General features: G+C 55.3%; 1 protein-coding gene across 2 annotated transcripts in view; it reads left to right on the forward strand.

Annotated features, from left to right (window-relative positions):
- The window catches only part of JAKMIP3 (Janus kinase and microtubule interacting protein 3), a 120,575-nt gene that overhangs the window by 54,728 nt on the left and 42,057 nt on the right, over window positions 1–23,790 (forward strand). For both annotated transcript variants that reach the window (XM_024253819.3, XM_063727825.1), the window contains exons 4-11: window positions 13,336–13,551; window positions 15,096–15,215; window positions 15,967–16,113; window positions 17,058–17,189; window positions 17,293–17,328; window positions 18,142–18,201; window positions 20,502–20,630; window positions 21,939–22,067. In XM_024253819.3, the coding sequence (XP_024109587.2) occupies window positions 13,336–13,551; window positions 15,096–15,215; window positions 15,967–16,113; window positions 17,058–17,189; window positions 17,293–17,328; window positions 18,142–18,201; window positions 20,502–20,630; window positions 21,939–22,067 (969 nt within the window). The remainder of the gene's footprint in view (window positions 1–13,335; window positions 13,552–15,095; window positions 15,216–15,966; window positions 16,114–17,057; window positions 17,190–17,292; window positions 17,329–18,141; window positions 18,202–20,501; window positions 20,631–21,938; window positions 22,068–23,790) is intronic.

The following is a 23,790-nucleotide window of genomic DNA, read 5'->3' on the forward strand; positions in this document are numbered from 1 at the left end:
CATCCTCGGCGTGACTCGCCCCTTCCCCCAGGGGTGGCTGCTGGAGCCCAGCTCAGTCCGCACAGCTGCTGGGAGGCACTTTCTTCCAGCCCTGACCACAGCTGCCCAGGCCTCATCAGGGACACAGCTCCCGTCAGTTCACCCTCAGCCCCGTTCCCAGAGCCCAGCTATCTATCTGTCTATATCCTGGTTTTGTGCAATTTAAATAAAATAATGAAAAACCCAGGGAGTGCTTGGCTCCGTGCCCAGAGCACAAGAGGTGCCCTGAGGGCATCAGCTGTGGTGATGGAGCTTCTGGTGGCATCAGGAATCCAGCCACCGGGACTCTTTCTTCCTGGGACCCTGTCCCAATGGGGCCCCTTTGCCTAACTGACAAGGGCCCCAGGACCTCAGGTCTTCTCTTTAAGGCCGTCATTTATGAGAGAACACCCCGGCCTCTAAAATCCAGTGGTGACGTGCAGGGCCGCTCCCCAGGCCCAGCTGTGAGGGAGTGTCTGGAGTTAAATCTGCGCGTGAGATGGAGGGGCTGGGAGAGCCAAGCAGGTGTGTGGGGGCTGTGGCACAGCGTGGTGTCCAGCCTGGGGACAAGGGGCAGCTTCGTGAGGATGGGGAAGTCTGGGATGGAAGCTGCTCAGAGAGGGACTTGGAACAGGGCTGGGACAGAAAAGTGGGAGGAAGGTGGCCCAGAGGTGGCCCAGCCCCGGGGAACTGGGGGTAGTCAGAGAAGAGGCAGGCTGGGGTGAGGGTGGGGTCCAGAGGCAGGGCCCTGCCCTGAGTGTCAGCAGAGCCAGTAGAGTTGTGGGGGTGCAAGGCGCTGCTGGACCTTTAAGCCTGGGGCAGGACAGTGGCCTCCCGGGCCTGGCAGGAGCTGCAGGCGGGAGGAACATCATTCCCAGGTTCCAGGACAGCTGCCAACCCAGCTCACAAGGCCCCAGCAAGGCTAGGTGGGCGATGGAGGCCTCGGGTTCTCCCGACAAGAGACAGCTACTATTACAGCTGAAAATATCACATAACCTTGGTTCCTTACATCAGTCAAACATTTTGCTGTTTCTGTAGCCATAGCACGGGCCGGCACCTGAGTCCTAGAATATTCTGGTGTGGGATGCTCAGCCTCGCCGGGCCCTGGGTGAGGACATAGCAGGTCAGGGATGGGTCTCTGCTGCAGGGAGCACCAGCCTCTGGGAGGAATCTATCTTTGCTCACAGTCAGACATTGCTCCCTCGGGAGCTGTCCCATGATGGCCCCCACCCCCAGGTGTGGGCACACAGCCGTGGCCCTGGGAGGGTGGTGTCTGAGTCTGGGGACGGGCAGGCCTGGTGATGGAGCACTGTGGACGAGGCCGGACCGACCGGGACACTGTGGGAGCTGGGGGTTTCCGTGCCCCCCTTGCTACTTAGCACCACACGCGTGGCCACAACCCCAGCAAGGATGTGCTCTCTGAGGGCGCTGCTCCTATGGGATGGAACCTGTCCCACCAAGGTCCACCCTGAGGACAGTCGCATCTGGCAGGGCCGGTGAGGGAGGGAGAGTCTGAGGGAGTGCTGGATGTTCAGCATACACTCAGGACCATCATCTCCTCTTCCCAAAATGGACCCCGTGATTCGAGGTTCTGCCTCCCTAACTCTGGCCAGCAAAGTCTCCTGTCTTTACTTTGGGTCTGTTTGTTCACTAGTCAGTCCCCAGCACCTACGGTAGGTGTTCAATAAATTTTTATTGAATGGATTTCCACAAGAGGTAGCCCATTTGTAAAAAGCACAGCACCCCCGTCCCCACAAAGGCCCAGAGCCAGAGGCCTCCCCAGCCTCCCGGTCAGCTCACCGGCTGTTGGGGCCCTGCCTGCCACCTGCCCCAGCACCCCAGCCTTGGCCCAGACACCAGCTTGACTGTGGGTCTTCTGGGCCAAGGCTCCTGGGTGCCAACAGGAGGCTGTTGCCATCTTAGGGGCCCACTGGTCATCTTGGTTAGCCCTGGATGGGGAGAGACTAGAGGGGCCACACAGCAGGGCAGGGACTGGGCAGGGGCAGAAGCCCAGCCGGGCAGGGCCACACCTGCTCTCGGAGCATGGAGGCTTTAACAGGCAAGCCCCCTGTCTTGTCCTGGGACCCTAAGTGCAGGCCTGGAAGTGTGGCACCTGGTGGGGGCTCAGGGTCTCAGAGAGGAAGCCAGGTGGAGGGGAAACAGGAGAGGCCTGCAGCGTGGGGACGTGGGAGCCAACAGACACCCCAGACAAGCACGGTCGCTGCTGCCAGGGCAGGGCTGCAAGGCTGTACTCACGGCTGGGCTGCTGGAGAAGCTGCGTTAACCAGCGGGTCAAGGATGCCCTCTCCCTGCCCAGAAGGTTGTGGTGGGTGGCACTGGGGTCAGAGCTGCCGCTCTGCCCTGTATGCGTCAGAATGCCTTGGCTAGGGAGCTCAGGAATCACCTGCTGGCCCAGGGCCCATCATCTTCAGGCCCCAATGATTCCACTGCGCAGACCCCTTGATTTTACAGCAGGGGAACCTGGAGCCTCGGAAGGCTCCGGAGCCAAATCCTCGTCTGCACATGGCCCACTCTGTGCTCCTGGAGAAGCTGGGCTCCCAGCGGCTTTCTTGGCCAAATTTCTACTGAAGTCAGACATGGAAGGGTCGAGGCACTTCCTACCCATAGGTGCGATGACCAGTGCCCCATCCTGCCCGCGCATCTGGCTGGTGACAGGCTCTGAGGACAGGGCCGAGCTGGAGCCCCAGGAGCAGCCACGTGGCAGATCTGTGCCATGCCATCACAGAGCCTGAGAGTGCTGCCTGGTGCACGCAGCTACTGCATGCACGCTCAGCGCGTTCGCTAAAATACAAGCTCAGACGTTGTTAAAGACTCTATAAATCCAAAGAATTAGAGGCAAAAGCCAGTTTCTCCTTCCCATAAAGATCTGTGATTTCTAATATTGGTTCCTCCTCCCTCAGTTGTCTAGACAGCTAGTTAAAGTGGAATGCTAATGTACAGCAGTAATTAAAACCCCATACAAATATGGCTATAAAAATGAGGTCAGTTTCTCCCCAAGTGCTATTTTCGGGGTGGGGGTGGGAGGAGTAGCCTGTCCTTGCTTTTTGCCTGGAGACAGGCGTCAGGTAAGTGACTGAGAGCTTGTGCCAGGCCCTTGCTCTCTGATGGCGTTGCGCAGAGTCTGGGCATGAGTGTCTCTTCAAAAATGGTGTTGCTGAGCGCAGCAGCAGCAGCTTCCTTTGCGCCCCAAGCCTGGCTCCCACACGATGCTTTGGTTTTGCCGAAGACCCTGAATTGTGACTTCCAGACACCCACAGCCAGATGCAGCATCGGCTTCTGGGGCCAAAGCCTCGCTGTACAGGTGCTTGCCTTGCAAATGATGAGGGGGTTCCTGAGGTAAGGCCCACCCTTGAGTGGCTGCCCACGGTCCTGGCTGTGGATGTCTGGAGACACCTGCTGGGGACGAGTTTGGGAATATTGAGAGCCTTTACGGTCCCGGGGCGCAGCTGCGTCCACAGCCGAACTATCCCAGAATTTCCGGAGGGTGACGCCTGGCATCAGGGTTCGCTTTTCTTTCCATTTTGTGGATGTTGAGGAAACATCTACAGAGAATGGGCTCAAATCTGAAGGAAATGCGTGATGATCTGGGGCGGTGTGTCCACCGTGACCCAGCACTGGGGTGGGGGCCCAGCAGGGCTGCCCCTCCCAGCAGCACCCATCCTTCCGCTGCTGCTTTGCCCATCCCGGTGCGTCACAGCCGAGCCGGCCACGTTGCCTACATCCATTGCCACGCAGTCACCCGTCCCACCCCAGCACATCACAGCCGAGCCGGCCAACCATGCCATACATGTCCATTGCCATGTGATCACACGTCCCACCCTGGCACATCACACCTGAGTCGGCCGGCCACGCCATACACGTCCATTGCCATGCAGTCAGCTGTCCCACCCCGGCACATCACAGCCTAGCCAGCCGGCCACACCGCACACATTCATTGCCATGCGGTCACCTGTCCCACCCCAGCACATCACAGCCAAGCCAGCCAGCCGTGCTACATGTGTCCATTGCCACGCGGTCACCCGTCCTTCTGTGAGAGGCATTTGAGTCATGTCCCACACTTGGCTGTCATACGAGAGCCTGTCACATCCTGGGTGGCCGCGTGCACGCCTTTCTCTTGTGCGTTCACGGGGTGATGAGGGGAATTGTGGGGTGATGGGTCGGGCAGATGCTTTGCCCCAAGACAGAAAAGCCATTCGGCTGGTGGGCAGAGCCCCCCCTCACTCCACATCCTCATCAGTGACAGTATTGCCATTTCTTTAGGACAGTGGCAAGAAAGAGGCGGGCCGTTCACTGCCCATCTGCATGTCGCCTTTCGTAAAACACCTGCTCATGTCTTCCCTGCCGTTAAGCCAGAGTATTCACCTTCTCCCCGCTGATGACTTCTCTCAGTTTGTGGCTGACCCAGTTGTCTTCCTCATGCTGCCTTTGGATGAAAGAAGCTTAGCATTTTAAGGAAGACCAATTTGTCGGTTTCTTTTGTGTGCTGTGTGTGTCCGGTTTGGACATCCTCTGCCCCTCCTAGGGCATGAAGTTGCCCCCTCTGTGTCCCTCAGATGCCTTATTGTTTTTCTCTTAACATTTAATTCTATAATTCATCCGAGTTCAGTTTTGTGAATGGTATGAGATGGGTACATGTTCCCTGCTTGCTGTGTGGATATCCAACTATTCCAGGACCGTTTTTTGAAAAGACTGTCCCTTCCCCCTGAACTGCAATAGCACTTTGGTCATGCATCAAGTGAGCCCGCAGATGCGGGTCTCTTTCCAGGCCCCGTTACGTTCTGCTGGTCTGGTGCTCTGCCTTGCGTCATTAGTACCACGTCTTAGTTCTGACGCTTTAAAGCACATCCTGACATCTCGTCGTCTAAGTTCTACAACTTCCTTCTTTCCATTCTTCAAGATTGTTATTGCTTTTCTGTATGAAACTTAAATCAGCTTGTCAGTTTCCACAGAAAAACTGGCACCTTGAACCTTAATGAACCTGGTGTGTTTACTGTTAGATTTTCTCTTCTCTCAGCCATGTTTTGTAAATTTCAGTGTAGAGGTCTTACGTATCATTGTTATAATTATTCCTAAATATTTAATGTTTCATGCTATTATAAATGGTCTGCTTTTCAAATTTTAAAATATTACTTTCCAATTATTTTTCACTGCTATACAAAAATACCATTGATTTTTATATCGATCTTCTATCCTGCAGCCTTGCTAAATTCACTTATTAATTCTAACAATTTGTTTGTATATTTCAAAAAATATTTTCCACATACATAATGTTGTATGTGAACAAAGACAGTTTTGGGGGTTGTTTTTTGAGAGATAAGTTCTCATGATCGTATCTCACTGCAGCCATAAACTCATGGGCTCACGCAGTCCTCCCGCCTCACCTCCCAAAGTGCTGGGATGACAGGAGTGAGCCACCATACCTCATCCCGAAGACAGTTTAAGTCTTCCTTTCCAAGCTCATACCTTTTGTTTTTTTCTTTGCCTTAACGCACTGAAGGCCTGCAGTGTAACTTTGAACAGAGAAGTGTTGAGAGTGACCACCCCCGTCCTAATTCCCAGCTGCAGATGAAAGTATCAAATATTAATTTCACCAGCTGTGATGTTAGCTGCAGGTTGGTTGGTTTGTTTTGGTTTTGTTTTTGGTGGGTTTTTTGGCAATACTTTTTTTTTTTTCCTGGACACGGTCTCGCTCTGTCACCCAGGCTGGAGTGCAGTGGTAAGATCATAGCTAACTGCAGACTTGACCTCCCAGGCTCAAGTGATCCTCCTACCTCAGCCTCCTGAGTAGCTGGGACTACAGGCACATGCTACCATACCCGGCTAAGTTTTAAATTTGTTGTAGAGACAGGGTCTCGCTTTGTTGCCCAGGCTGGTGTTGAACTCCTGGGCTCAACTTTGGGAGGATCACTCCCAAAGTACTGTGATTACAGGTGTGAGCCACTGTGTCCAGCCAGCAATACTCTTCATCACATTAAGAAAATTCCCTCATATTCCTACTTTGCTAAGCATTTTTTTCATGAATGGCTATGGAATTCTGTCAAATGCTTTTAATGCATAAATCAAAATGATCATGTGTTTTTTTTATTCTGTTGATGAGATGACACGTTAATTGGCTTTTAAGTATAAAATAAGCATTGTATTTTTGGAATAAATTTTACTGGGCCGTGATATATTGTCCATTTTATATATAAGTATACACTGGATTTAGGATTTTTTCCCACTTTTTATAATGTCCATGCCAAGTTATGGCATCTAGATTTGGCTGGCCTCATAAAATGATTTTGGAACTATTTTCCTTTTTGTATTCTCTCAATGAGTTTGTTCAATGTAAGTATATTTCTTCCTTAAGTGTTTGGAAAATTCTCCAGTGAAGCTATTTGGGTTGGGAGTTTTGTGATATATTTTTAAATTATGAATTAAATGTATTTAATAAATATAAAGTTCAGATTTTATGTTTATTTTTATGTTAAGTTTGGTAAAATAGATCCTTCAAGGAGTATGTTCAGTTAATACACATCTTCCCGCTTACTGACATTAGACTTTTCTTTTTTTTTTTTTTCGAGATGGAATCTCACTCTGTTGCCCAGGATGGAGTGCAATGGTGCCATCTTGGCTCACTGCAACCTCTGCCTCCTGGGTTCAAGCGATTCTCCTGCCTCAGCCTCCCAAGTAGCTGTGATTACAGGTGTGCGCCACCATGCCTGGCTAATTGTGTGCGTGTGTGTGTGTGTGTGTGTGTTTTAGTAGAGATGGGGTTTCACCATGTTGGCCAGGCTGGTCTCGAACTCCTGACCTCAGTTGATCCACCCGTCTCAGCCTCCCAAAGTACTGGTATTACAGGTGTGAACCATGGCACCTCACTGCTCGCTAGACTTTTCATCAGAGCTTCTTGTTATCCATTCACTGTCTCCTGTTTCATTCCTTATGCTGGGAATTTGTGTTCTTCTCTCTCTGTTTTTTACACTTATCCCCCCGTTCCTTTTTTTCCCTCCCTCCCTCCTCTTCCCTCTCTCTACTCCTTGCCTTGGATGGGGTTATCCCATGGGGTTATCCAACCATCGTATGGGATTATCTCCTTTTCTGTCAACATTTAGTGTTATTCCATTAGTAGTTACAGAGAAATATTAATATGTATCCTTAACTACATTCTATCATAAATTAGTAATTTTGCCATATACCCAAAATACAAGTACCTTATAAGGCAATAGGTCAACTCCATTTACCCACTTCTCCTATGATTGTCATATATTTTACTTTGACACATATCATAAGCCCCCAAAGAAATGGCTTTTGCTGTTCCCATAAGCAGCTAATGGTCTTTTATATTTATATCCTCACAATTTCTCACCTGCAGTCTTTTCCCTTCAGCCTGAAAGATTCCCTTTAGAATTCTTTGCATTGTGGGTGTATTAACAAAGGACGCTCTCCACTTTTGTCTAAGGACATCTTGACTCGCCTTCATTTCCAAGGATGTATTCATTGAACCTGGAACTCTCACATTGTCAGGCGTTTTTCTTAACACTCGAGATGTCCTGCCAGTGTCCTCTGATTTTGTTAGTTTCCGTTGAAAAGCCAGTCATCACTCTTAGAGTTGTTCCTTCAGGCAATGTGTCTTTTTTCCTGTCTACTTTTAAGATATTCTCTTTAACTCTGGTTTTCATCAGTTTCAGTATGATGTGTCTAGGTGTGTTTTTGTAATTTAAAAAAAATACTGCTTGGAGACAGCTGAGCTTCTGGAATCTGAAGGGATGTCTTTCACCAGATATGGAAAATTCTGGACCATTATTTAGTCAAATATTACTTCTCCTCCTCTCTCTTTCTGGGATTCCAATCACATGTATATTAGACACTTTGACTATACCTTATATTTTTCTTCAGCTCTATTCTGTTTTATTTTTCTATTTTTCCTTTTGTGCTTTGGTTGGATATTTTCTATCATTTTATCTTGGGTTTGTGATTTTACTGTGTCCAGTCTGCTTTTAAACCTTTGTAATGAATTTCTAATTTTAGACCTTGTATGTAGGATTTGAGTGCCTACTTCTTTTTTAAAATAGATCCTAATTCTCATTTGAATTACTGCATTTTATTCATTTTCTATCTCTATTAGAAAGATATTATAAAGTGTTAATTACATTATTTTTAGTGAGTTAATTACAATGATTTAAAAAGTTCCTATTGGCTTACTTCAATATCCTCATCATCCCTGGGTCTGTTTCTAGCAATCACAATTATTTTTTAAGTTCTTGTTGGCTAACTCTAGTCATCTGTTGATGTGTTGCCATGGACTTAGCTTCATTATTGGTTATTTTTCCCTGCTTCTTCATGTGCCTAATGATTTTCATTATATTCTTGGCACTGTGGGTGCACGTGTCTAATGATGTTCATTATAGTCTTGGCACTGTGGGTGATGTGTTGTGAGGCTGCGCATTATGTTATTGTTGTCTAGAGAATGTTGAGTTTTGTTTGAGCAGACAGGTACTGACTAGCAGACTACCTGGATCCTTTTGAGGTGTGGTTTCAGGCTTTGTTTTCTCTTAATATGAAGTTTTAAAATCCTAGGACATTGTCCTGCCCCTGGAGTGTAGCCAGGATGTAGAGAATTCACTATGATTTTCTATTCTGTCTGGGCTTGAATTGCAATGTCTCGACAGCCATGTGCAACCGCTTACATTTCTACTTACCATTCAGTTTCTCAGGAACTGTTTCCTGCAAGGCCTCGGGGAGTCCTGCCTTGCACATGTACAGCTTAGCAGTGGACCAAGGACCTGAGGGAATCCTTAGTCAGATCTTTGGCATTCCTTTTCTGCCATTCCCTCCTCTGCTCTCCAAATCCCAGCTGCTGTGGCAGCCCCAACCAAATTCTGATCTTAGTGTCCTGCAACAAAAGAGGCCTCTGAGGCTCGGGCTCTGTTTCCCAGGAGAGAGGTTGCAAGAACGCCCTCAGGGAAAACGTTAGGGGAGGTGGGGCCCCGTGATGAGAGGCACTGATCTACAGGCTCAGGGATCTGCCTGTGGACAACAGTCGCAGGGGCTGTGACGCTGTGTGTCCGGGGCCCTGTGCTGACAGGCACTGCTTTCCTTGTCTCCTCCTGCCCCTGCGTCGTGTATCTTTTTCAGCTTCTAGACTTATTCACCGCAGAAGGGTAAGTCTAATGCCAACTACCCCATCACGTCTGGAACCAGAAGTTTCTGGGCATCAGTACCTTTTTTTTTTTTTTCCAGAAAGCTGCTTAGGTGATTCCAGCACGAGACCACCAAGCTTGGGAACCACCTTCTCATGGTATTGGCAGATTATCCCATGATTGAGGGGGACGGGACCTGGACATTCTGTCTAGAGAAAAATTCCCAAGGGTTAATTCCCAGACTTGCAGTAAGTTCTGGTGTCTTTGGGGCATCAAGGGGCTTGGGCTCCTAAAATATCACGTTTCCCTCATCATATGAGCTCTCCTACCCTGCCAGAGGCTGAGGGAGGCTTGGCAGCCTCTTCTAGCACCTCCAACGCACCCCCGCCCAGGTCTCTGCTTTCTCACAGGGAATAATAGGACCAGGCTCTGTATCTCATCTGTGTATTTTTTTCCCATCTCCCCCACCCATTCTAAGCTCTTGGGTGCTGGGTGATGGGGGTCCTTCCTTCTCTCATCAAGACCCTCTGTGCTAGGAAAACAAGCCCCAGCTAGGACAAAGCACATCTCCTTCCTTATCTCTAGCACATTCACTGGGAGCAGCAGCCTTTTCTGTCTCACAAGGCGCATTCGTATGCTCAAGTCACCACCCGTGGAACCAAGAGTTATTGCGGAGGGAGGGCTCCCCTGAGGTGCAGACCCCTCTGGAGGAATAGGTGGTGTGAGTGACGCCTGCCAGACATGAGGGCTCCCTGCACAGGCCCAGTGTTTGGAAGGATCCTGGCTCCATGAGCCCTGGGTCAGAAGACCTGCTCGGGGGTTGCAGGTACTCTGCCAACACCTTAGGCAGTCATCTGTCTGCAGCACTGAGGCGTGGTCAGCCCAGGTTGGGAGCAGCCACAGCTGCCAGTGACCATGCTGGGGTAATGACGTGCCCTGTGTAGTGAGCATGCTTCATGGCTGTGGCGGGACGCACGTGTGCAGGGGCCTCAGAACTGTGGGGCAGTGGTGAGATCATGTCCGTGGGCTTCACAGCAGGGAGGCTTATAAAATGCAGCTTCCCAGGCTCCACCCTAGAGGTTATAACTGCGCCTCTTGGGGGGCTCAGGGATCTGCCTATGGATAGCCGTCATAGGTGGCTGTGATGCTGCGTGTCGGGGCCCCATGCTGAGAGACACTGTGCGGGGCATGCTCGGGGGGCGGGCAGAGTGGAGGGGTATCTTCTCTCCTCCAGCCCCAGCGTTGGCCTGCACAGCCCCTGCCCTGGAGACTACCGTCCCAAGGGGCTTCTCTCCAGTTTCCAGGCATCCTCTGCAGCTGGGAGTGAGGGGGTCCTGGGGGGTGGGGAAGGCAGCAGAGGGAGTTCATGGGGTGAGGGAGTATGGGGGCGTTGCGGGGAGACAGGAGTTCAGGGGATGAAGAGTATGGGGAAGAGTTGGGGGGCAGGGAGATGGGAGCTTATGAGGTAAGGGTGTGGGGGGCTGGGGATATAGGAGCTTATGGGGTGAGTGTGTGGGGGCCTGAGGGACAGAGGACTTAAGGAGTGAGGGTGTGGGAGATGGGAGCTCTGGAGTGCAGGTTGGGGCCCAGGGGAGATGGGAGCTCTGGGGAAATGGGAGCTTATAGGCTGAGGGTGTGGGGCCCAGGGAGATGGGAGCTCTGGGGTGCAGGTTGGGGCCCAGGGGAGATGGGAGCTCTGGGGAAATGGGAGCTTATGGGGTGAGGGTGTGGGGGCCTGAGAGACAGGGGACCTAAGGGGTGAGGATGTGGGGCCCAGGGAGATGGGAGCTCTGGGGTGAGGGTGTGGGGCCCAGGGAGATGGGAGCTCTGGGGCGAGGGTGTGGGGCCCGGGGAGATGGGAGCTCTGGGGTGAGGGTGTGGGGCCCGGGGAGATGGGAGCTCTGGGGTGAGGGTGTGGTGCCCGGGGAGATGGGAGCTCTGGGGTGAGGGTGTGGTGCCCGGGGAGATGGGAGCTCTGGGGTGAGGGTGTGGGGCCCGGGGAGATGGGAGCTCTGGGGTGAGGGTGTGGGGCCCAGGGAGATGGGAGCTCTGGGGTGCAGGTTGGGGCCCAGGGGAGATGGGAGCTTATGGGGTGAGGGTGTGGGGGCCTGACAGACAGGGGACCTAAGGGGTGAGGATGTGGGGCCCAGGGAGATGGGAGCTCTGGGGTGAGGGTGTGGGGCCCGGGGAGATGGGAGCTCTGGGGCGAGGGTGTGGGGCCTGGGGAGATGGGAGCTCTGGGGTGAGGGTGTGGGGCCTGGGGATATGGGAGCTCTGGGATGAGGATGTGGGGCCTGGGGAGATGGGAGCTCTGGGGCACCCGGGGGCTCCGGCAAGGGTTGTGGATCCTGTTCTTAGTGCCGGAGGAGGATGTTTTATGACAGCCTCTGACTTGTTTGTGGAGCTGACTCTAAGGCTGTGAGTGGACCAGCTTAGATAGGCACAGGAGTGGACACAGGGCAGCTGTTTGGAAGCCATAGCGTTCATCCCAGTGGAAGATGCTGGTAGTGGGGTGATACTCGCAACCTGGTTTACCAGGACACCTGTTTCAGCTTTGAACATCCCGTGTCCAGGGAGCCCTCTCAGTCCGGAGCCCGCTGGGAGGGCTGTTCCCCCGGGTGTCCATGTGGGTGCAGGTGGGACAGGAGACAGGTGTGCTGCCCCCCACCCACAGCCCCATGGGGAGAAGTGCAGGGTGGGGTGTGGTGTCTGCACAGGCATGGAAAGCCCCCGAATCCTGCCCTGCCTGCTGCTGGAAACAGCCCACCGTGAGCAAGGTGGGGGCTCCTGATAAAATCTTGTTTGAGTCTGAGAGTGTAAATGCCAGGCCGCAGGCACAGCTGCTGATGGACACGCTCTTATTTCACCGGCCCCATTCCCACTAACTGACTATGTTGCCTCTTTCAGCATTGCTGTGTGCAGAGAAAATGGGGATTTAGCAATTAAGGGTTTATTTTCTTCTGTTCAGCTCATCACTTGCTCCATCCGGGCTAATTAGACATTTCATTTCTTTGTTTCCAAGCTAATTTCAGCAATAGCAGATTTATTAGCTTGTTTAAACCTCAAACAATGGGTAAAGCAGCAAGATATCCCATTCTGCTCTGTTGTTTGAAAATATATTTCAAACTGAGTTGTTCATCCCCGAAGACCTTGTCTTCTCATAAATCTAATGCCGTGGATAATGGCGCCCAAAGTGCCGAGTGTGTCTGTCTGAAGAGCGGGGGGCTGTCGGGTCTGCTGTCCCTGCGTTCTGGCTGGTGCCTTCCTGCCCGGAAGCGGGGCAGGGTGCTTGCAGGCAGCGGCTGCCGTATTCCTGGAATCAGGGTGGGGTGCTTGCAGGCAGCGGCTGCCGTATCCCCGGAAGGAAGGGCTTCTTCCCTTCGTAGGTTGAGCACAAAGCGCCACGTTGTAGGGAGGGTGGGGAGGGCTGCCGACCCCTCACAGCCACTGGCCGACCCCAGACATCCTGCACACCCCTGGGCTACCGTCTCACCCCGAAAGCCCCAGCTGGCAGCCAGATTAATGAGCAATGTAGCTCTGCCTGAAGACGGCTGTGTGGGGCCCCGGCTTTGTAGCCATGCCCAGAAGCATGGAGGGGCGGTGTCCAAGGACCACAGTGGTGCCCCTACGTTGCACAGCCCTACCCTGGGGAGTGGCCTGGGCTGGGGAAGGGGCAGCACACTGACTTTCAGGCCAGGATTTGTGTTCCCCATGGTCTCCCCTGCCTGTTTAGGGAAGAAACTTGCCCGTGGCACCTTCCTATTGGCAGAGTTTGGGTAACTTGGGTGTCCTCCTCTCTGTCCAACCTACAGCAGAGGCAGGAGCTGGAAGTGGTTTCTGCCGACCCTGCTAGAAAACACCACCCCCGTGTGCACCCAGGGCCCCGGCAGGACAGCACGGAATGGGGTGCCGTGCTGAGCACACAGAGCCTGGGGACCGTCAGGAAGGAGTCTCTCGCTGGCAGCAGCTCTGTGTAGCCGGCTGAGCCAGGGCCTGCTGGGAGCCCGGGTGTCGTGCCTCAGCCCAGGGCCGTGGGCTCCTGCTCTCAGTCCAGGATGCTTTGCTTTTGCTTCCGGTCTCAGAGTCCAGAGCCTGGCAGGGCTGCACTCGTTTCTATGGTAACTGCAGATCCGTGTCCTGCCGCCTGTGTGATTGTGTTCTGTTCTCCTTGTAGATGGAGGAGATAAAATTTAAAGACAGAGCAGTCTTCGTGCTGGAGAGAGAGTTAGGGGTTCAAGCCGGGCATGCTCAGAGACTACAGCTCCAAAAAGAGGCTCTAGATGAGCAGCTGTCCCAGGTCCGAGAGGCCGACCGGCACCCGGGCAGCCCCAGACGGGAACTTCCTCATGCAGCTGGTGCAGGAGACGCTTCAGACCACTCAGGAAGCCCTGTAAGCACCTCCCAGGCCCGCCGGCCCACCCCGTGTCACAGACAGACCCGGCCATGTGGCTGCATGGCCCTGCATGGGCCACTCCCCCAGGAGACCAGATCCCGAGTTGAGCCAGCACCCTCCCGCCTGGGCACCTCCCCACCCAGCCTGGCCCTAGGTGCTCAGCTCCTCTGGCTCTGGCCCAGAGGGCTGGTGGACTCGTCTTCTTCCTTTCTGTCAACATAGCATCAGCCCTGGCCCTGTCACCCTCCCATGGGCCCCGGCCTCATCACCCTCCTGTGGGCCCCCGCCTCAGGCTTCTGCTGCAGTCCATGGCACTTGCTGGCCCGGAGTCCGGCCCTGGGTTGGCGGGAGGAGGCTGTGCTGGGTATGCGCTGCTGCCCTCTCCAAGCACACGGCCTCTGCCTCTGGCCCGGGAAGGCTGGCGCACCAGCTCCCTGCCCACCACGTGCCCGGCTGGCCCCTCAAGGGTGATTTCTGGCACTCTCATCACCAGTCACCCTCCCACCTGCTTCTCATGTGATCATGCCACTGTGTGCTCCTCCCTGGGCCGCTCTGTTGTGTGGGTTCTGCCAACCACCCCGGGCTGAGCTCCACCCGCTTCCTTGCTGCCGCTCCGCACTCACATCCTCTGTCGTGGTTCTGGGACGCCCTGGGGGATCTGAAGTCCAGGACCCTCCAGCTGGTCCTTCTGGGTCTTTGACCCCGAGCCTCTCCTGCACCTGTTGAATGAGGAACTCGAGTCGGGCCCAGGACCATCCTGGATGCTGCTTGTTCGCTTTGAGGATAAAACTGTGTGAGCTGAGCCGGTCCTAGGACAGCGACATTTCAAGAATAGAAAATATTATTTTAAGATCTCATTCAGACGGCTTCCTTGAATGAGATCCAGCCCCTTCTGCTGGTGCGTGGTAGACTACAGCATTCACTCCAGAGAGATTTGAAACCGGATTCAAATGTTTCCACCAATTTTTGAGTGAAGTTTCAGGGGTCCCAAAAATGGCTCTTTAGAAGCCCCATTGGAGGGAGGTGTCACCTCTTTTGGAAGTCTCCAACAAGTGTCTTTCCCGTGCTCATGTCATTGTACCAGAGAAATGCCGCCCCGTGGGGCAGGGGGCGTACCCTCCTGAAGGGGCAGCGGCAGGGGCCAGGCAGAGGGCTGGGAGCTGGCAGACGTCTTCCTGGCATCACCCACACTCGCGGTTTCTGCATTTGCACGCCCCCGCCCTCTCCATCTGCATACTTCTAGACATGTCTGCTCCTTTTCATTATTTTACTTTATGTTATTTTAAAATAGCTGTTGTGTTTGAGGCAGGGTCTCGCTCTGCCCGTCGGTTCTGTTGCCTCACACAGTTGCAGTGACCACAGTGCTGGGCTGGGTGCCTTTCCCCGGTTGGGGGGGGGGGTCCGAACCTTCCCAGCAGCCGCGTGGAGGCAAAGGCGCTCGTCCCACGGCAGGGTTTTGGTTCCCGTAGTGTGCTGGGATTTGCAAAGGCTTCCCAGGCCTGTGTGTAGGAACAGTTATTTGCAGTTGATTTTTGTTTTAGGAACAGCAGTTGGATGAAAAAGATGCCCGGCGCTTCCAGCTTAAAATCGCAGAGTTAAGTGCGATTATCCGCAAACTGGAGGACCGCAACGCCTTGCTGTCGGAAGAGAGGAATGAGCTGGTGAGCGTGGGTGGGGACTTCTGGCTCCTGGGGGTTTGTGACTGCGGAGTTGGGGACCTGGGGGGCATCCACTTTCAAAATTCTTTGCGAAAAGGAGTGGTGGTTGCAAGGACCGGCCTTGCGTCGAAGTCTCCTGACTGTGTTCCAGTTGAACTTTATTAGCAAAAACAGCTAGGGGTCACATTTGCCCCTCAAGGGCTGGTTGACTAACCCCTGCTCTGCGTTAGTGGGGGTAGAAGCCTCCTCTGTTCTGCAGATGATCTGGGATGTGCAGACGCGGCCTCTCAGTGGGGCTGGTGCCATTGGTCCTTATAGCCACTGAGATTTCCAGGTAACTCGAGATCCTGCAGGGTGCGTGAGCTGTCGCGTGTCTGCAAGGGTCCAGTGGGCTGGGCGGTTTTACCACAGCCCTTCTTGGCAAAACAAAGCGCTGCCCCCAGACTGCTGGTCTTCATCTTAATCCCCATCTGTCAATGGGATGGGACTCACCCCCGGGGACGCCGAGCCCAGCCCTGAGCTTGCGTTCATCCGGGCGCTGGGCGAGCAGGTTCATCTGGGAGCTGGGCGAGCGGGTTCACCTGGGCGCTGGGCCAGTGGGTGCCACTTGGAGGCATGGACTTCCCAAATAGAGGGCTGGGAACTGCGTTGTTGCAGCTCAAGCTCTGGTCAGTCTGCCGACTCTGTGTGGAGACCTGCTGGTTCTCTGTCACTTAAAGAACAATCACATAGTGCGATTAATTTTGTCTTTCAGTTAAAGCGTGTAAGAGAAGCCGAGAGTCAGTACAAGCCTCTGCTGGATAAAAACAAGCGCCTCAGTCGGAAGAACGAGGATTTGTCTCACGCTTTACGCCGAATGGAAAACAAGTTAAAATTCGTCACCCAGGAGAACATAGAAATGGTGAGGGGGTGGGGGGCTCCGTGGGGCCGTGGTCGCACCGGAATTCCAGGCAGCATCTCCTCCCTTCTCCACGCAAGATTTAGCATGACAGCCGGTCCCAGATGCGTGGCCAGGCCTTCTGCTGGAGTCTGGCCTCACACATGTTTGAAGGGGGGCAACTGCCAAGCCCAGCCCTGGGGAGGGGAGCCTTGGAGGAGGCCCTGACCTTGCAAAGGACGCAGCTGTGAGGCGTCCCCTCCCCAGGCCTGTTTGTCTGCGTCTTACTCGAGGGCCTGGAACAGGCAGCCTCCAACTCGGAAAATCCCGGGCGAGGGTAGTAAGAGGCTGCGGAGTCCCGGCTGTTGGGGAGGAGAGGAGGCCTGGCACACAGCACCAAGCAGGAGTCGGGGGCAAGGGGTCTCTGCTCCGCCAAGGCCATGAGCCGGGAGTGGGGGGCCATCAGCCAGTGTCACTGCGTTCCCCTGCCCTGAGGACCCCGAAGGCCACGAAGCCAGAGTTTACTCAACGAGTAATTCAGCCGGACGTGGGGGAGAGGCGCCCTCCTTACCCCTCTCTATGGAAGCCCCCTTCTTTTCACACTGAGTTAGAGTCAGGAGGTATTTGGGAGCAGTGGCCACGTGGCAAATGGGCACACAACCCAGCGTCAGCTTCAGGGCTCTGAGCAATCCCCTCCAGCCATGTTTTCTGGAAGACCCGCAGGGCCCACGCGTGTCTGTCTGGGCTGCACAGACCTGCCCTTGCTGCGGGACTGGGCCCACATAGGCCTCATTTCCCCCGGGACTCTGCTGCTGGGCTGTTCTGAGGCCTGAGCAGAGGCTGCCAGCCGGGCAGCTGAGAGTGGGCAGTGCGGGTTGAGGGAGAAGACCCTCCCGCCCCCCCACCCACTGTGTTCAGCCAGACCCCTTCACTCCCCAACTTGTGATGTAGGCTGCTTGGCATTTCAGAGGCAGAGAGCCGGAATCATACGGAGACCCAGTTCCTTGAACGACCTTGATCAAAGTCAGGATGAGAGAGAAGTCGATTTCTTGAAGCTTCAGATTGTGGAGCAGCAAAACCTCATAGATGAACTGTCCAAGGTACCTGGCGGGCTGTTTGCTGCGGCCCCGTCCTCTGGCTCCCAAGGGGCTTGGCTAACAGGGACCCTGAGCAATTCCGTAACGTGCTGTCTTCCTTTCCTAGACCCTTGAGACTGCCGGCTACGTGAAGAGCGTGTTAGTAAGTATGGTCAGCACCCGCTTCCCCGCGCCTCCGCTCCCCCTGTAGTCGCCCGTGGGACCTATTCTGTGCCCAGGCTCCTCACAGACCAGACAGAAGCGGCCGCGGCAGCCTTTCGGGGGAATTTTGTTGTTGTGGTGCCACCTGGCCAAGGCTGTGCACAGGTGGCTGATGCCCTTCGGTGTGGGTCAGACAGGAGCCAGGGACACCCACTGATGCCCCCGTCGAGTCGGCACCAGCTTGGGACAATTGTGTTTCTGAGTTAATGGCCAGGGTCAGATGGCTGCTCACCCCACCGTGCATTTCTCCCTGGCCAGCACAGACAGGCAGCCGCAGCCCGAGAGGTTCACCATCACGGCCATGGAACTACAGCATGGGTTCCCTGGAGAGCAGCAGGACCCCGGTCTCCTTAGTATTTTAAGGGCATCAGTCCCCACACAGATGTGGACACCAGCCCTGCAGGGTCCAGAGGGGCCTTGGCCATGAGTCCCCTTCCAGCTTCCCACAACTGTGTGCCCCTCAAGTCACCTGCCCTGTGTGGCCCCTGGATGCATTTAGAAGGGGAGCTGGTGGACAATTGAGCAAGACAAGCTCAGAGCCCATCTAACCGGGGAGCTGCCCGTGTCACCCTGGAAACAGGAGCTCCCCGAGCAGCAGAGCTGGAGCCAGGGCCTCCCGCTGTGGTGTGGGGACAGCCAGCCCAGACGCCGTCTTCCCTGTCATCCAAATGATGGCACGCGGGCAGTAAACTGTGGACTGAAACCGGTGGAGCTGTTCCACCACTAACACAACCTCTTCAACTGGCTTCCGCAGGAGCGGGACAAGCTGTTAAGATTCCGGAAGCAAAGAAAGAAAATGGCAAAACTTCCCAAGGTAAGGAACAGCGCACAGGCACGTGTGCAGAGTATGCCAGGTGTGTGCGCAGAGGACCGCGCCTCGTGTGTGGAGAGTACGCTGGATGCGTGCGCAGAGGACCGCGCCCGCATGTGTGGAGAGTATGCCGGGTGTGTGTGGAGAGGACTGCGCCCGCGTGTGTGGAGAGTGCTGGTGTGTGTGGAGAGGGGTGCGCCGGTGTGTGTGGAGGGCACTGGGTGTGTGCGCAGAGGACCGCGCCCGTGTGTGTGGAGAGTATGCCGGGTGTGTGTGGAGAGGACCGCGCCCGCGTGTGTGGAGAGTACACCGGGTGTGTGCGCAGAGGACCGCGCCTGCATGTGTGGAGAGTACGCCGGGTGTGTGCGCAGAGGACCGCGCCCGCGTGTGTGGAGAGTACGCCGGGTGTGTGCGCAGAGGACCGCGCCCGCGTGTGTGGAGAGTATGCCGGGTGTGTGTGGAGAGGACTGTGCCCGCGTGTGTGGAGAGTGCTGGTGTGTGTGGAGAGGGGTGCGCCGGTGTGTGTGGAGGGCACTGGGTGTGTGTGCTAAGGACTGCGCCCACGTGTGTGGAGAGTGCTGATGTGTGTGGAGAGCGTGCTGGCGTGTGCTTAATAGGAATTAGTCTTTGGAGATGAAAAAAATTTTTATTATTTCTAAAAATTGTTACTGTGAAATGACCAAAATAGGACCCAAAGAAAATATTGTTTATCATTTTTAATAAATTTGTTTCTTTCAAATTTCCAAGAGAAGATAGGAATTGGTAACAACCATACCAGCAACACTAGCAATGAAGAGGTGCCGGCTCTGGTGTCCTCACTGCCTGTGTAGGGTCCGAGTCCCCATGACCTGTGGGATGCACGGCTCTGAGGACGGGCGGCTGCGGATGCTCACACTCACCTGTCCTGGCTGTGCCATACACCCCACGCTCGCCTGTCCTGCCGTTCACCATCCTCGGCCACACCTGCAGCCTGCGGCAGCCTCATCCACAGCCTCCACAGGGCAGACCCACGTCCCCAGGAAATGTGAACACCTGTCATCATTTCTCTACAGTAGAATCCTTTGTGATAAACCTATGATTTTTATTAAGGGAGGCTTTGGAGCAGCTACCAAAGGACCTAACTCATCTCCTGCTTTATGTTAAGAGTGTGTCTGTGTGTGTGTGTGTGTATGTGTATGTGTGTGAGTGTATGCATGTGTGTGTATGTGTACATGAGTGCATACATGTGAGTGTGTATGCATCTGTGTGTGTATGTGTGTATGTATGTGTGAGTGTGTGTGTGAGTATGTAAGTGTGTGTGTATGTGTGTGTGAGTATGTAAGTGTGTTTGTATGTGTGTGTGAGTATGTGAGTGTGTGTGTGTGTGTGTGTGGCTTTTAAGCTGTCAGCAGTGTTTTTTCGCTGTTAGACTGTTAGATGCTCCTCGGTCACAAACACTTGCCCTCGGAAAGGTGGAGAGGAGGAGCTGTCCAGGCTCTCCCTGCTCAGGACCCCTCCGGGATTTGAAAGTGTCCAGCAGACGCCTTGGCCCTGCGAAGGGAGGACACAGGGTGTGGGGAGGCACACAGGACAGGGGCCAGTGGTTGGCAGGGGGTAGGGGAAGTCGGGTGGCCCTGGGGTCCCTGAGGGAGTTTTGCTGGAAGGTTCTGGCAGAAGAACTGGGAGGAGACCTGGAGGCCACCGTGGCCACGGCAGAAGGGACTGAAGAAGATGGCGGGCTTTCCATTTTGTAACACTTCTAAAGGGGACCCAGATGAGTCCCCCTTCGATTCTCGAAGGCAGGGGTGAGGGGACCCTAAAGATGCAGATGTCGGGGTGAACCTGGGGGGTCCCCGAAGGCAGGGCCTCTCATACCAGCTGACGGAGGACCCCGTCTTTGTTTTTATTCCAATCAGTCAAGGACTGAAACTTTAAAAAATAGAACAGAAATGCATCACTGGGAATGAGATCACACAGGGAAGGCACCCACCATCGATCCTGTTACCCCGGGCACCATCCTCAGGGAACCGCAGGAACGATGCCCCACGAAGGGCTTCATTCCCCACCACTAAGGGCAGGACCAGGACCCGCTCACCCACGGGACTCCAGGCCCCTTTCCCACCCGCCCCGCCAGCCTTGCCATAGAGCCCCCCTCACACCCAGGCCACCTCCTCGGCCTGTGCCAGGGCGGCCAGGGACAGAGATGGGAGTGTGTTGCAGGGTGGGGCTGCGGCCCCCATCGTTGGGCAGCAAGAGGAGGCGGCGGGAGAAGGCGGCTGTGGCTGGGTCTGGTTTGAACTGACACGTTGCATTTCGGTCACAAGCCGGTGGTTGTGGAGACATTCTTTGGATACGATGAAGAGGCTTCCCTGGAATCCGACGGTTCCTCCATCTCTTACCAAACAGACAGGACGGACCAGACCCCGTGCACCCCGGATGATGACTTGGAGGAGGTAACGAGGGTCTTCTGCTGGGTCCTGGGCTTGGAGGAGGTAATGAGGGTCTCCTGCTATGTCCTGGGCTTGGCTGGGCATGGGCTGCCGGCTTTTCATGGGGAAGCCCTTGGTGGCCCTCACTGGCACTGACCCGCTGATAGCCAGCTCGGGCATGGCGAGAAGCTCCCATGACGTGGCTTGGGGTGTGGGCTGAGGCCCGCTCTTGCTCCCATGAAGCCTCAATGCCTCCTCCTGCCATTGAGCCTATGCCCCTTCTGCAGAGGGGTACAGCGAGCTCTCCCTTCCTAAGGGGCCTCCCCAGGAGGGTCTGAACCACTCATCAGGGAGTTTGGTCCCAGTGCCAAGAGCACATTAGGGTGAGAGGGATGTTGAGCAGGAGTTTTCTTTCTGATAACAGCACAAGCGTTTCTGCCCACCAGCCCCTTCTTCCAGAAGGATGGCTACCCTCAGGTCCAGGCAGCCATTTCAGCACCAGGTCGGGGCTTGGTGTTGTGGGACCCAGGCCCTGTGGCTGTGGGACAAGGAGTGGGGTCCACAGCCAATGGCACAGCCAAGGATTGGGCCTCCCGTGGCAGACCCTGGAGGGTGGCCCAATGGCCACAGACCTGTTGAGGGATCTAAGACATCCTCTCACAGCCTCAGGTGCAGGGTGGGGCAGGGGAATTGGGCCAGGCCGAGGCTTCTGGGCTCAGTCACTCCTAGACATTGCCAACCCTTCCAGCCCTGGGGGCCCACCGGGACCCTTTGAAGGCAGCAGCAGGCTCACCTGTCTTCTCCCTGGGATGGTGGGGGGCACTGCAGCTAGCAGGGTGAGCCTGCAGGAGGGCGCCTGGGAGGAGACATGCTGCCTGGGGTACTTTACTCCCTTCACAAAGCCCAGCTTTCTTCCCGGGACATGTTTCAGCAGAGCAGAGCGTGTGCAGGCCTGGTTGGTAACAGAGGGTCTGCTGGGTCAGGGCAGCCTGGCTAGCAAGCGGGAGCCCCAGCCGAGCTCCTGGCTATGGCCATCAGCCCAGCAGGCTCACCCTGGCCTCAGCCGTGCAGCCGGCTCAGCTCCCATCCCAGGGCTCAGTGCTCCCCTCCCCAGGGAAACCTTTCTCCAAACAGCACTGAGTCCCCAGGCAGCCGCGGCTCCCTGCACACTGGAGCAGGTCCCCTCCCTCATGCTGATAGAGAGACCCCCCCCCGCCCACACACACCATTTGATGTCTGGGGAGAAGGGAAGTCCCGGGGCCCCACCGTCAGAGGAGGTGCTAGCCACTGACGCTGCGTCTCTGTGCATGTGTGGCATCCGTGTCTCTCCAGGGCATGGCCAAGGAGGAGACGGAGCTGAGGTTCCGGCAGCTGACCATGGAGTACCAGGCCCTGCAGCGCGCCTACGCCTTGTTGCAGGAGCAGGTTGGAGGGACGCTAGACGCAGAGCGAGAAGTTAAGGTCTACATGACTTCCACTGCGCGCGTTCCGGCCCCCTGGTGTCTTCCCGCTTGACCCCATGGCCTGGGCTGGGACACCCCGCTCACTAGCCCTCCTGGGCCCGGGCCCCTCCTCTCCTGCGCTTGCCTCCAGTCCTAGGGGTGCCCATGGAAGCCGATCAAAACCAGGGATTGGGGAGCCCGGTGCTGGGAGTTGGCCCAGGTGGGAGGGACTGGCCCAGAGCGGTGCCAGGCACAGGTGTGAGTGAGGGTCCTGGGGGAGACGGGGTGGTAGTGGTGGCAGGGGTCCACAGTGCCCAGGGTGGGTCTCCTTCCAAACCTCCTCTTCCACTGTTGGCAGCGTGGCGATGACCCATGGCAGCACCGAGCTCGGTGTTGAAATTTGTGGAGGTCATTCATCCTCAAAGGCTGAGCTCACACAGGCTGTGCCTGCCCTGGCCCTGGCCCCTCTCCCCCAGCCTCCCCACTGGGCAGGACCCCAGCAGCCGTGTCCCTCCACGCACTTGCCTGGCTCACCTTAGCGTCGTCCCCCAGGAAAGGCCCCAGTGTGGCTGGCGGGTGCCCTCTGCGGGCCGTGGAGGGCAGTGCAGGCACCAGGCCTTGTGGAGAGAGCGTGGGTCGTGGGTCGGGGGTCCTCTTGCCGCCCCACTCTCTCTTACTGAGTGTCGGAGGGGAAGCCGCTGGAGGACCTGAACCTGGTACCCCTCACAGCGAGACGGGCTGCTTTCTGGGGGAGCTGAGAGGTTCTCCGGAGCGGGCAGCTGTCGGGTGTGGGGTTCCCGTCGGCCTCCCCATCCCACAACCACCCTGCAGGGCCGGAGACGCCAGTGTCTGGCGATTCTGCAACTTAGGGTGGCTAAGCTGGGTGGGGGACGGACCTCTTGGGGGCGAGGGGAGAGTGTCCGCAGAGCATCCCCAGCGTGGTCCACGTTAGTGCCCCAGGGAGCCGCTGGCCTCACCCTCTGTCCACCCAGACCACCCTGGTGACATGGCTGGTTTTCCTCCTGCCTTTCTGGCACCTCACTGGGGATGTCTGTTGTGAAAATTAAGAGAGAGCTCCACTCCTCCGTGCCCTCCTCCTGTCCTGAGTGGGGGGGGGGGGCCTGGCCCTGGAGGGGACTCCCCCTCCTCAGGCTCGGAGAGATTTGTCTGCGCAACTGGGGACTTTAAATATCGCCTCTTTCACTTTGACTTAATTTTTGCATGACCCTTGGAGAAAGGAAAAAGTCAAGGCCTCGGTTCAGAGCATCATAAAGCACAGCAGCCCCGAGACATCCCAGAGCCTCATGGGCCCAGCCTTTCTCCCTCACAGCAGGGGCGGGGCAGCAGCCGCATCCTCCTGGCCAAGCTCACCGGGAGCTGGAGGAGCTGGAGGAAGCGTCCTGTCTTCCCTTTTTCCTGTCGGGTGCCAGAGAAACATTTGCTCAGGGGCCACATGAAAACAAAGAACTCAGAAGCTTTGCTTAGAGAGTAAAAATGTCCAAATTGCATGTAAAAAAATTTTTAATGTCATTTAGAATCAGAGGAAAATCTGATGCCCAGAAGTGCTGCATGGTTATTTTAAAAACTGGAAGATACAGAAAAGATTAATGAAGAAAACAGACTAGCCGGCATCCCACAGTCTGATTCTGTATTATAACTGGAAATGTCACTCCTCACTGTGGAAATCGAGGAAGCCTCAGGATAAGGAAGGGAGCAGGAGAGGACAGGCGTCTGAAGACATG

Source organism: Pongo abelii, chromosome 8, assembly GCF_028885655.2.
Source record: "Pongo abelii isolate AG06213 chromosome 8, NHGRI_mPonAbe1-v2.0_pri, whole genome shotgun sequence".
Taxonomy (NCBI): domain Eukaryota; kingdom Metazoa; phylum Chordata; class Mammalia; order Primates; family Hominidae; genus Pongo; species Pongo abelii.